We start from the raw sequence: 14,313 nt of genomic DNA on the forward strand, positions 1-14,313 counted from the left end.
AAAAAAAAGTGTGTTTGGTTTTTTTTTAAAAAAAGAAAATGGGCCACTTTTTGGAAAAAAAAAAAAAAAAAAAAAAAAATATGAGCTATAATTTAAAATCTCATCTACAGGATTTAATTATTTTACAAAGTTCAAAATATCTCATACAAAGAAAATATTATGAGCCGTCTGATTATTTTATTTTGTAATTAAAAAAAGCAGCATTTGAATGTTCCTTCAAAAATAACGTTTTTATTTTCTGAAGCTCTTCATACAATTGAATATCAAATATAATTTCTTTTTAATAATTTAAATGTTTGCACATTTATGATTTTGACAGATGTTTGGAACTGTAGAGAGAAATATAAAGTTTGAAAACAAGAACAAGCATTTTTGCAAAAGAACCTACTTCATGGAAATTACCTAGGTTTTTAAAAAATAACATTTCTGCCTCAGCCCCTTTTCCCTAAAACGACAATGACGCCTGCAAGTCAAAAATGAGAGCAAAAAAGCTCAGTAGACTTTGGACTCTGGTTGGCCAGGACAATGTACGTCATCTGTAAGGATCTGACGTTGAGGCGCATCGGACGTAAACATGGAGGAAAGAGAAGCGCTGAAGAGGCAGATTGAACTTCTACAAGGTGTTTTTCTGTTTTTATCAATGTCAGCTATTCTGTGTTATACCAGCGAGGGAGAAAACCTTTTTGCTCTTGTGTATTTTCCTAAGTCAGCCGTGTGTAGGGTTGAAAACCTTTCTTTCGGATAATTTAGAGGCAAACGTTAACCGTTAGCTTCATGTTTGTGTTAAGCTTTAGAACTTTAACGTCACTGAAATCAAGTGCAGGAAAAAAAAAATACATTCAATTAACGTAAATTGTTAAGGTAAACGTCTTTTTAAATACTTCTAAGTTGATTTGATGTGTTGATGAAACAAGCAGGACATTTTTTTTTTCTGGAGAATGATGAAATTTTAAGCAGACGTTAACATTAAAACCAACTGGTAGAAATTACATCTTCTTTCAATATTACGGTTTGACATCAGGACATAATAAAAAAAAATGGCGCCTTCGAAGGTTCTAACATTGTTTAAATCAAAGCAGGTTCCTCTATTATTTTTCTACAACAAAAAAAACAAAACTAAAAGCCAAATTAATACTTCCTGCTCAGATGTGATTAAAAGTCAAATGTACTGGAATAATCATAATGTGACCACCTGTGTACGAGCAGGGGTTTTGATTCGTTATTGCTTTTGCAGCTGCAAAAGTACTGAAATGACAGCAGTTTTCTGGTATATCAGGAAGTTGAATACAGAGATCGGATAGAACATTTAGTGGCATGGTGGACTGGAATATCCCAGCCAACTCCCTGAGAGTCAACTGGTCTCAGTAAGTTAAATGTTAAACGTCATAAGACTACAAAAAAAAACAAGTAAAAATTGTTTAAAAGGGATGAAGAAGAAAGCTTTTTCTTTCATTAAAGAAGATAAATAATGACTTAGGTTTACAACGTTTCTTCTGAATACACAAAATAGTTCTTGAGCAATTTCCTTTTGATGGGAGAGACCACCATGTTCATCTTCACCTTGATTTAAACTATCAAATCCAGTGTTATTAGCGTGATGACCTGGACTAGTTTTGCTGTCACTGAATCACCTACAAACTTGCTATGCAAAAGTAATCTAGAATCAAATATGAGGCCAACTGTGAGAGCTCAGGCTCAAACAGCACTGACTCATCAACAGGACAAAAATAACAAATCCAACATTACTAATTTTTTTTTTAAAATATATTTCATGTTAGATTAAAAATATCTAACTTGATAAAGACCAGATCACTTCTATGATGCCGATATGGTAAACCGTGGAATAGAAAGAAGGTGTGCTTTGTTTTTACAATGACTGTATGTTGGCAAAATAACGACTCCTTCACAAATGTTCTTGTCGCCAAACACATTTGCACTCCAGTTCTATCACTCATGGATGGCTCCATTAACTGTTTCCAAACCCATATTGAAATTTGGAGAACTTTATATTTCAACCAAATATACAGATTTTTGAAGTTGGAGGACCTGTTTCTGTATCTTGTTTGTTACTTTACCATCCAAGATTTTAGCTTTGTCGTCAAAAAGGCTGTTTGTGTCAGTTATTTTCCTCTGTTATTGTGTGTTTTTTATTATTATTATTTTTTTAATTTTAAGCATCTAATGAATTTTATAACTAAATCAGAACAATTTTTTAAATCCTCAGATCTTATCAATAAACATAAGAGCGTCCATGGAGATGCACCGGTTGCTGCAGCAGAGTGGAGGCAGCCTGAGGTTTCAACAACAGCCAGAGGTTTCAGCACGTCTGCTGTCCATCCTCACATCGCCACAGGGAGGCCGTATGCTCCTCAGAGCCGTGGAAGTTGGAGGAAGACATACTCTCTGAGGAACAACTGCCCACAGTCGACAGTGCCAGTACCCTCAGCCGTTCCCTCCACTTCCCTTCATCCAGCTACCTCCCAGTATGGAACTAGCAGCACCTTTTCAGCAATCAGCAGCACAGGGCGTGAACCTAACTCCCAGGCTGCTACTTCTTTGTCAGGGAATCTTACGCAGAAGAAAGCGGGAATTACAGTCAGGAAAACTGGAGTGAGTGGAGCAACAGCAGAACGATTTAACACACTTTCTGAACGGCACGGCTCAAGTTCAGGTAGCACCAATATCCAGCCAGATGCGCAAAAGGCTGAAAACAGGCTCGTCATTCTGCCAGCAGAGAAAACTGAAGCGTCATTCAAAGCTCCCGCTTCTGTTAATGCCAACAGGTTAACAAGTTCTCAGAGCAAGATTCAAATACAGAACAAACTTTCCCTGAACAAGAAAACTGGCCCAGAAACTTGCAAGACTACTAATTCTCCAACCTTACCTTCTCTTTCCAAAGAATCAAAACATTCACCAGAGACCCTTCATGGCCAGGTTAATGCACCATTTCTAAAAAAATCCAAGTTCACCTGGGTGAAGAGTCAGACTGTGAGCTTGGAGCCCAAAGCAGCCGGCTCTGTTTCCGTATCGATGAGCAGAGTCACAGCCTCTCAGACATCTGTCCTCAAAGCTGCAGCAACTGCTGGGAGTCCGTTATCAGGTGGATCAAGTAAGAAAACGCCTCCCAGGAAGTTTCCTCGAAAGCTCAGTCCTGTCACCGTCGCCCCCAAGACCTCAAAGTACAGATGGGTTTCTTCCTCAGGAGTCCAAACTAAGAACCAGCGCAAGCCTTTGTCTCCCAAAGCCCTGATTAATCCTCAGAGAGATGTTGCCAAGAAACTCAAACCAGCCTCTACACCCTCTGGAAAGCCGAAGAGGGGAATCACAGCTTCTTCTGCCAGCTCAACACACATGAGTCGTTACCGTTGGAAGGCCGGAGGTCAGACTGCAGCCGGGTCGGTGACAGGAACTACACCAGTGGCTCGTCGTAGATCCGCCTTCCACTGGACAGCAGAGAAAAGCAACAAAGGGCTGAAAACGGGACATCCTTCTCCAACTGTCCCTCAGAGGGCGTACCTTCGCTCTTCCTCCCCTGCTGGGTTCAAACTCCGGAGCAGAATGAAAATTATCAGGAAGTCTGGCAGCAGGTACATTTACACACACTGATTCACCCAGTTATCATTACTGATCTGATTTTTACCAGTTAAGCTTTTTGCATTTTTTTTTTTACCAGAAGGTGGCAGCAAAGAGTTTTATAGGTGCATCTCAATGAAGAAGAAAATAAATGCATATCAATATTACAATTTAAATAGTGAAACTAATATATTTTATAGATAGTGACGTAAGAATTTATTTGTAATCATATAGTTGGCGTGGCTTTGAGCTGCTGAAATATTAAGTTTTCAGAAATATAATCTCATATAACACCATTAAAAGCGATAACATGCTGACAAGCTTTATGCAGATGCAGATTTCCTTTCCAATAAGGCTTGGCACCTGCACACACTGACACACTGACAAGTATCCGTACCTGATGGTGTCCATTTTATCACCGCGCATGATTGGACAGCAAACACGTCTGACCTAAACCTCACAGAGAATCCAGAGTGTTAAAAAGAGGAAGATGAGAGACACCAGAGCCAACTATGCAGATGAGCTGAAGGCTGCTATCAGTCTTCCTGAAAACCTCAGCAAAAGACATTTCCGTACAAAATGTCATGTAATCTGTTTTATGTAATGTTCAAATTTTCCATGAAGCTGATATTTGATTTTTTTCCCCCCTTATTTGAAAACATAATTTTAAAAATGTGCAGAAATAAACAAATGAAATATGTCTGTCATTCTGTGTTACTAAGGCATACTTGTATTATTTGCTGCTCTTTATGTTCACCAGTTCTGTTCTTTCTTTGTTCTCTTCTTCACCTTAAAGCTTTGTTCTCTGTTCTGCTTTCTTACTCTATCCTCAGTGTCGCTGCGTCAGAGAAGGCGAGCAGTCCGGCTACAGGAAAGTTTCCCCTGCGTAGTCGAATGTACTCCTTCACCAGGAGTCCTGCTGGAGTTCGGAGGACGCCTTCCAGGGAACTGGTCTGCTTTGGCAGACACAAGTTGAGGCGTCTCTCCCCGACCTCGTCAAAAGCAAGTAAGAAACACACATCAGTGCTTCAAGGATGAATTGATTTGTAGATATTGAGCAGTTATCTGCAAAATAATTCATGGACATTGGTCAGAGTGTGTTGGGTTTTCATAGTTTAGTTGTCCTTTTCTGCTGGGTAAAGTGGCTTTAGAACTACTAACTAATGTCTAGCAATTATTTTACATTTCTAAATCTGCATTTTTTTTTCTTCCACTTGTTTTCTAAAGGTTTTAAAATGTGGTCTGTTGTAACAGATTATTAGGGCCAATGCAGATAAAAGAAAAATAAATGACTGCCGTCAGTGAGATATATTTCTGCCAAAAAACTAAGAATTTTGTAAATTAACAAGAAAAAGTAATACATTTACATAATTTTGTGATGATTAACGCTTTATATTTCTGATAGTAAAACTATGATTTTTTTCTGTTATGATAAAATTAGAAATTTGTAAGAGGAAAAGCTCAGAAGTTTTCTGAAATTATAAACTCAGACATCTGTGACAAAAAGTGACAGAAGTCCTCTGGTAAATTTAGGAGATGCACATCTGGATGTTTTCCAAAGTGTAAGTGCTACATCCTGGCTCTTTTCCTGTATCAGAACTATAATGTCAAAACAAATTCCTGACTTTGCAATGTCAGAGAATTCCCTAAATTTAATATCATAAATGCATTCCTTTAATTATATAGAATTGTATATTCTTTCTCACAAGTTTATGACTTTCTGAGAGAATATCTAAAAAAATTTTCCTTGAAAATACATGAAATTATAAAGAAAAAGTTTAGTTTTTTGACAGTTATTTATTCCTCCTATGTCTATTTTTTATTTTTATTTACAATGGTCCTAATTTTCTGTCATATAAATAAGAAGAGACTTATACCATGCGATTGGTGACAATTAGTATAAGATGGTGTTTAAGTTTATTTGTTGAACCACTTCTGACAGCACCGGGTCTGCTCAGGATAGAGCTGCGAAAAATCCAAGAAATGCTTTGAATCAATCAATAATTCCCACAGACTCTCTGCTTTTACTGGTGGTTCAGTCCTGCCAACTAGGATTTTGTGGCTCATTTGTCTTCCTCCAGCTGACACAATTATGCTACAGTGTATTGTAAAAGTCTTATTCATTTTTCAGTCAAACACGACTGTCATTTGACTGATTTCTGTTTTAATTTTAGTGTTGTGCACATGCTGAGAGGTGCACCATTAATTTCCTTCCAAATGTTTTGGTTAGGGACTGTGGCTGATGTTGTTTTCTAGCACAGCAGTTTGTCACGTCTGTGTTCCTCATACCTGCTCCGTGCTTGGTTCCACATAACGGTTTTGTTCAGTGTTAAACACTTTCTCCTGTAGTTTAAGTTGGTTATCCAGGTGTGGATTAGAACATTATGCCATTTTCTGCCTTCGTAGTGCAGAGAATTTTGATGAAAATGGGACAAACTATTTGGAAGCATAATTAAAGCCCATACATGGCAACAATTTAATGGTAATAGATTTAGATTTCACTTGCAATTTCCAAGGTAGAGCTAAAGTAAAGGCTATGTCCTTTGGAGTGCTTTGCGATCTCAGTATCTGTGCATATTGAAATTACAATAGAGATTCAATAAATTTTGAAGTCCCACCATTTTTACATAAACCAAATAAAAAGACACATTTTTTTTTGTTTCTCGCTGACGGAACTTAAATCAGACCAAACTTATTTTGTTTTAGGCCCTTTAGAATGTTCAGAATTATTTATTTTTGTTAAATATCACAAAAAATGATATAAGTAATATGTAAGAGGTTTATTTATTTTGTCTTGAAAATCAGAAGTTTACATACACAGTGATTTATACTGTCTTTTTAAACAACGAGGGGAAGCCCAGATGATGATTTCATGCATTTAGTAACGTCTGATACTAAATGCTGACTAATTTTAGTTAAATGGAGACATTTAACTACATGCTGGCTAAAGCTGGTAAGACAGTGTCCTTATCCACAGTGAAATGTGTTCTGTACCAACATGAACTGAAAGGCCACTCAGGATGGAGGAAGTCACTACTACAAAAAAATAAAAACATGAAAAAGCCAGATTTCAGGTTGAACGTGCACACAGAAACAAAGACCTTCATTTTGGACTCATGTTCTGTCTTCTGATGAAACTGAAGTGGAACTGTTTGGTCATAATGACATTTGGAGGAAAAACAGGGACATTTATGAGCCTGAGGACACCAGCCTAACAAAATGTGACATATGGGGGTGGTAGCATCATGTTTTAGGGCTGATTTGGTGCAGAAAGGATTGACTCCTTGGTGCTTTGATGTCCTCTGATTGGAGTAACTAAGGCGACCATTGAATATGACCAATCATTCCTGTTTTATTTTGGCTTTTTGTCTAATAAATGAGCCGTATGTGTGTTTTGAATGTTTTTTATTTACTTTTAGTGCAGTTCACCTTGTGATTCAGTGGTCAAAGAAGAAAACACTTTAGTGGCTTTAATATGAAGTCTTTCAACAGCTGTATTCTCAGTAGATTTTAGGAATTATGTAATCATTTAGATTATTTTACAAATATAAAGCAGAACATGCATAATAGTGTTGTGACTAGTGAGAATTCAAATATTTTCTAAAGATTAATATGTGTTACAGATATTAATGTCCATCAACCCTTCTCCTTTTTTTGATTGTTTCCCTACATGTCACTTTCTTTCTTTTATGTTTTTTTGGTATTTTTTGCATTTCGTTTTTTATAGTATTCTTATTTTAGGATAAATACACTATGTTTTGAGAACCATATTTTGAGTCTACTCCAGTAGAGGGCAGCAAATCGCATCCACATGCTGCTTGTGAAGGCTTTGCAGGGCCTGCTGTCACAGAAGAGGCTTACAGACGGCGTGTAAGAGGAGCAGGGGGTGGAGTGTGAGGGGGTGGGGGGGGTGTTAATTGATTGCCCAATTCAGCCGTGATGGCGAACAAGTGCCGATAGCGGGTAATTTGCAGAGGTGGAGGCGAGCGGCGCCGCTGCTATCAAGCCCTGGCACCACTCTCCCTTCAGCAGATAAAAAGGAGCTAATGCATAATTATCCTTTTGCAAATTGGATTGTTTTAACGAACTGTAGAATATAGGCCTAACCTGATGGAAAGCAATCATTGTTTTTACAGCCCCCCCCTCCTCCTCCCTCGGTCTCTCCCTCTGTTGGCCCCTCCAACCCTCTGGTCGTTCTGCGCGCACCCTGCACGCCTCATGCCCATCTTGGTGTAATCTCCAATTCTCAGTGAAGTCAGAAGACATTAGAAAAGCCATCACTATTAACATTAGGCTTTATTCCTCCTCACGGCTCTCTGTCGATCAGCCTGACTCTCTTAACGCTGCCTGGATTCTTTCAGACTCCTCCTGTTTTCCTTCTCTCACCCTTAATTTTTTCTGCCTGCTTTTTTTTTATGCCTTACAAACAACCTAAATGGCATGCAGCGGGGACATGTGCATCTCTAATTAAAGATGGGTGTTAAGACTCGAAAGAAGGAAAGGTGGAGCAGGGTTGAGTGAAAAGGAAGATGGAGCGAGGGAAGCTGCGCGTAGCCGTCTGCACCTCTGATAAGAGCCGCTAATAAAGAGCAAATTGAATTACTAATGATGGGAAGCAGAGTCCCTATAGATGAGCCCGTTAAAAACAACCTTATGACCACTCACACATGCATGATAATACACTCACAAACAATGTTTCTTAATTTCCTCCTCAATGACTAGTTTGAGCCTTCTTGGCCACGTTAACGGGGGAGGTGGCGTTCTGAGGTGCTTGGTTATCTCTGGTTTAATTTAAAGAGGGCATAAACCCAAGAAAGCAGTTGGGACCGTAATGAATCGAGGTGTGTGTGTGTATGTGTGTGTGTGTGTCTGTGGTACCATGTACCCAGAGGCATCCATGGGGCCCAGATAATCAAATAAAGCAGATAAATGTCAGGAACGGACAGAAGACGGTGAAGAAGAGTGCTGAGCCGTGCGGCTTCAGGCCCCGTGTGACAGCTTTCTGGAGCGTTTTAGCGCTCTATCTGAACTCTTTCCGTCACACAGCACGTCTCTCTACTCATTGTTGCTGTCTTTGCTGTGCTGATAATAACCCTTAAGCCTACTTCTGAATATCACTTTTCACATTGCCACCTTTTTTACGACATAAAAGCTAATCAGGCTTTCAGATTTATATTTCTGGACAGTTATTAGTTGTGCAACCCATAAATCTGGTCTGAGTGGAAGAGTCGCAAGAAGAAATCCAATGTTGAAAAAACGTCAGAGGAAGTCTTCTTTGGAGTTTACCTCAAGCAAAACGGGACACAGCAAACATGTGGAAGATGGTGCTCTGGTCAACTGAGAGTCGACCAACACTGAAGCCCATGCAGAAAACTATGTGTGGGCAACTTACACATTGATCACACCATCTCCACCATAAAACATGACAGTGGAAGCATCATGTTATTGGAGTGCTTTTCTTCAGCAATAGCTAGTCAGAGTTTATAGGAGTATGTGCGGAGTGCGTTGGGCTGAGCAAACATTTCAGACTCTCGATCTGTAAAGCAGGTAGAGAAAATTTGAAAAAATTCAAGGATGTGAATGCCTTTAAAAGATGCTGTGCCTGGCTTTTACAGCCGGATGTTGTATTGTTGAAAGGCGATCAGCTCATCAGCAGGATTAGTCTTCTTGGTGTGCAACTGGATGAGTGCTGACCAAAACAGCCATGCACCTCCTTCAGACTGTCTCAGTACGCTTCCAAATTAACTCCTTAACTGTTTGTTTAAGGTGTGAATTATGATCTAACATCGATCTGATACAGCTACCACGTGCACGCTTGAGGTATGTGTTGCATTGTGGGAGCAATAGTTGCGTTTCTTTTTTAGCATTAATACCCTTTGCAATTTCCAAGATATCTTCTCAAAATTATTTGTTAGACTTCTCAGATAATTTTTCTGCAAATAAGATACTTTTAATGTAATTCAAAACACAGTGAGCAAACTACAGGCGTGGAAGACACCCTCAGACATCTTTCACCAATAGCACTTTAAAGGTTTTTTTTTTTTTTTGGAAGTTTGGAAAACCACCAAAGAGAGGCATCTAGAAGACATCCTTTTCAGATGTTTGTGTTTGGCTGACTCTGTGACGCTTTCAGCTTTAGCTTATGAACACGCTGCCCGCTCCAACATGACACCATGGAGCCGATTACCACCACAAAAGAATCTTCGCTCCTCACCACCGCCTCTCTTTCCTTCACGGATCCTGTTGCCGTGCCTGCAGCGATCCCATTTATTTTTCTCATAAATCATGAGAGCTGCTTTGCTTTGCTTTGCAAGGAAGCCCATCTCTTTGACATTTTCCACTTTCCTCTGTGATGTATCCATGCATTCTGCTGTATGTCGGATACACGCAGTCATGTTGGGGTGATATCTGCAGCCACATTGTGTTGCCTTGTTGTGCTTTAAAACTCCATGATGAACAAGTTTATCTCAAACTCTGCATGTGATCAATCAGTAGATTTTTGTTAGTGTTTGTTTTTTCTATCGTAAGGTGATATAACCAGGATGTCCCATGTAGAAATTGCATATATTTATATGTATACCGAGATGATGTGTCAGGATGTTTATAGCAGCTACTTCAAGGTTTCTTTTTTTATTGTGACATAAAGTTGAAGACTTCAAATTTTATTCCCATCAATCTTGATAAAACTTGATTTGATGTTGAAGCTGTCTGAAAAATAGTTTATATGTGCACTGAAATTCAAAGGGGCAAAATCTTGATTTTCCCCATTGCATGCATACTTTTATGCATAATCAGATCAATTTATGTTCTGATGCATAAATGGGTATCATCTTGCAATTTCTTTATTTTCTGTTCTAATCTTCTACATCTATAAAAAAAATTCTCCTTTGTCAAAGAACCTGAATTGGCCTCTACAAACCTTATGATTGCACTTTTATTTTAAACATAATATGAACCTGTGTGTATCCCACCTTCCCTGATGTCACTTCTGTTTTCTCATACCTGTTTCACAAACTTTATAAAGGAGTAGCTTGAACAAGAAGGGATTAAAGGAGTTTGTACAGCAGCAGCTATTACATGTCCCTGCTGACTGATTATTTAAAAAAAATCCTTGCAGCCAGTGTGTTCTAAGTCTGTGACTTGTGCAACTCCTCACTGTTTCCTTTTTTGACTTTGTCTTGGCTCAGCAGCCATTTGTTTATTTTTGCTTGTTTATTTGCATCACTCTCTGGTTCACACTTGATCCAGTTTCTCCCACTTTTCCTTCACACTGCGACCACTTGTCCTGTAGTCTGGTTTCACTGACTCACTGTCCCACATTTACACTCCCGTGCATGTCCGTGCACATTCTCACACACAGACTGAGCCAGCCTACAGAGGACTAATACAGCTCTGTTGAACCAGTTGCACACGACTCCAGTTGCTGTGTGCATGCTTAAAGCAACGCTGTATTGTATCAGACCTGCATAAGTCGATTAATTGTGATCATTTGTGTGAATGATGGTTCCATCAGCTGTTTTTTGGCATGGGGTTCTCTAAATGCCATTCCTGGTCGTATTATCGGTTGGTCGAAAACACTCGTACACATTCTGCTCATTCCTGCTCACTTTCTCAGGCTCTCTGTGTCAAACAGGTGGAGGTCTGCCTTCTCTTTCTGGCCACGGCCGTCGCCCACTTCCTTTCTCTTTGTGTCTGTCACCATTTGTCTCTCTCGCACATGCTCCCCATGACATGTGCGCCCCCACACACGCGACAAACCACATATTCAGTTTGGTAACATTGCAGTAATGATTTAAGGACGAACAGCAGTTGACTCTGCAGACAGAGGATGTGCAAACTTTTTTTTTTTTTTTTTGGTTTCTTTACATTGTGAACTTTCACACATTACTGTGGATGCGTAATGGAGCACGAACTTCTGCATGCATTAATCCTGGAGGCTCTTATGTTGCATGAATGATTCTGTTTCTCATGTAAGATGATGTGTTGTGCTGGATGGGCTTAGTATAGCTCTCTGCGGTGGTGCACTGTAACATTTGGCATTTTGATTAACCTCTCAAGACTCAAGGGGCCATGCATGCCAGTGAGCCGAACACTGCACCTTCTCAACTGTGTCTGAGGTCTCTCCGCCTCCTCTGAGCGGCTATCAAACTGTCAGCTGGCCATAATTAAAATTTGACTCATTTGAGCTCAACACGCTGTTCTTCCACTGTGCACCAACTCTGTTGCACTGGGGTGAAGTTCTTAACTTGAATAATTTTCTCAAAAAACATCTGTCGTTTGGCATTCATAGTTTTTATTTCACCATTTAATCTGTGTTTTTTTTTTCTTGACTGAACTCCCCGATCATCTTATGTGTCTTCAAGAGGGGAAAGATCATGCGTGTTGAGGGGGGTGGCCGGCATGTGTTGAAATGTGTAATCAATACTATTGAGTACAGAAACTTGACCCTGAGATGATAGTGACTCGTTCCCAGTTAAGGAGGTAAATGTTTTCTTGGTATCCAGAGGAGTGGCCCACGAGTCAAGCTGTCCGAATAAATCAGAAACCTAACAGGACGCAGGCAGAGGCCTCTAATTATTTGAGAACACATGGCAGGCAACATGTGTCGCTTATTGGTAAATGGCTCAGCTGCCAAGAACTTCCCATTACTGGACTGGCGGATCCACAATTCCTCAAAATTGTCATCACTGAACATCTTCTGCCTGCAACCTGCGATTAATTATTTAATTAATTAATTAAGTGCTTAATTTAATAAACGAAAGCGTTCAATTAAGAACTTGATCCACTTTGCTGTTGTATTTTACCTCTGAGCTTTCTTCCCCTTGTGATGTAGGTTAAAAGTTTTATAAATTCAAAAAATAAATGGTGATTATGAAATCATTTACTATTTAGAACTTCTGTGTAGGTGGTACTTATTACATGAAGATGTGTGTGTTTGTTCTGGTAATGGGGAGGGGAAAGTCAGAGGCCATTCGTTGCTGCTTCATAAATCTCTACCTTTTGTCAGCTAGAGGGCCTGCTGGTATCGGTGCCCGGCCCCTATCCCTGCGACCCTGTGACAGTAACCCAATCTGAGCAAGCTCTCCTCCATATGTCTTCACACGCTGACGTGTTTCCATAATAATCATCTGGAGGGGGGGCGAAGGGTGGACGTTTACATGGGAAGACCGTCTAAAGAGCTCCTGGCATTTTATTCTTGTTCCACACATCAAGTGCTTATAAGCACTAACAACGTGATTCAAGATCAGTAAGTTCATATACTTTTGAGGAAGCCCTCTAGAAAAAAGCTGCTCAATTAATATTTACAATTGAGAGGAAAGTGCTTAAGAAATTGAAGAAACAAACTAAAAAGTGCCTCTAGGTTAGTTATTTGCACATTATATAAACACTCCATTTTATTATAATATTCAAGTTGCAGCTGATCTGCCTGCAATAACAAGTAAAGCTAAATGGAATTAAAATTGTAACAAATTCTAATAAAAAAAAACAAAAAAAAAAAACGCAATGCAGCCATCAGAGTAAATGCATTTAATCCTGCACTATAAAGTTTCATGCATCTAATTCAGTCTCACTTATTATAATAGTCTCTCTGACTGGATCATCCCAGCTATCTTGAGCTGTGTGACTGAGGTTCCTGTTTGGTCACAATACAATTCAGGCGTAAAAATTGCTCTTTAAACTAATGAGTGAAGTTTTTAACAGGATACACAAACTGTATAAAATTTCAAAACTAATGCCAACAATGCGTGCGCTGCATGCGTTGGAGCCAACTCTTGTGTAGGTACTGTACAACCAAACTATGATCAGCACCTCCTGGTTATAAACAACAACGCGTCAACCTCCAGGCAAATTAACAGGAGTCTTCTAGTTACCTGATCATGTTAAGTATTGAAATTATTCCAGAAACTGCGCCTTGAAATTGTAGCAGGTCTTAACTGTAGCTTGCAGCTGATGACTTGTTAACAACTTTACAGGAACAAAAAGGGCAAGGAGTGTGTGTAATGTTGCATAACTGGGTTTCATTTCACTTCAGTGCCCCGAAATACAACAGAATTTAAACAGTTTCAAGTTTTATTCAGATACGATTCTTGTTTGACAGCAGACTACATCAGTGGAGCATCTTTGGCTATTCTACCGCTCAGTATGTTAAAAAGGTTGTAATTATTAGTAACATGTAGAATTGTGCAGATCTTTTCTGTTTCTTTTCATCACATATTTTCTGATAAGAAGATGTGGTCACAATACAGCCACTCTACAACAATATGTATTATTTTAGCTGATTGTCCAGACTCTCAGCTAATGAAGTATAGATGAGGTACAGACCCTCCTTAGCCTTACTATTTCATTACTTCTTTTGTGACCCTGATTTAGTTGCATGTCCTCCAATAACTCTCCGTCTCCACCTGGCTCTCCACTCAAGCCACAGAGCCAGGCTGTGGGTCATGCCCCCAGCCTGCAAAGAAACCTGATGCTTCATCATCTTGAGCTTTTTTTTTTTCCCTGCCTTTCCAACTTTCCATTTCTGTCATGCTGGCCTGGACATCTGAACCCCTTTTGGTCCCCTACCACTGCTATTCCGGTCTTGGTCAGTTATTCCCTGAACCCCACTGACTGCTTTCCTATCAGAGCTCTGGTCCCATCCTTCCAAGTATCTTAGTAACACTGGTTACCACTTGTTATGTTTTTTTTTTTTTTTTTTTTTTTGGGGGGGGGGGGGTTTGATCGGTTTTTTTAGTTTTC

At 39.5% G+C, this 14,313-nt stretch overlaps 1 protein-coding gene across 1 annotated transcript in view; it reads left to right on the plus strand.

Moving 5' to 3' along the window:
• Positions 1-512: 512 nt before the first annotated feature.
• Positions 513-14,313, plus strand: part of zc3h3 (zinc finger CCCH-type containing 3) — a 72,891-nt gene continuing 59,090 nt past the window's right edge. Inside the window, exons 1-3 of the mRNA XM_015019330.1 lie at positions 513-620; positions 2,225-3,587; positions 4,407-4,579. Of these exons, the coding sequence (XP_014874816.1) occupies positions 575-620; positions 2,225-3,587; positions 4,407-4,579 (1,582 nt within the window). The 5' untranslated portion in view covers positions 513-574. The remainder of the gene's footprint in view (positions 621-2,224; positions 3,588-4,406; positions 4,580-14,313) is intronic.

The sequence above is a fragment of the Poecilia latipinna genome, unplaced genomic scaffold (genome assembly GCF_001443285.1).
Source record: "Poecilia latipinna isolate Pla-1442-1.1 unplaced genomic scaffold, P_latipinna-1.0 Scaffold81, whole genome shotgun sequence".
In the NCBI taxonomy this organism is placed as follows: domain Eukaryota; kingdom Metazoa; phylum Chordata; class Actinopteri; order Cyprinodontiformes; family Poeciliidae; genus Poecilia; species Poecilia latipinna.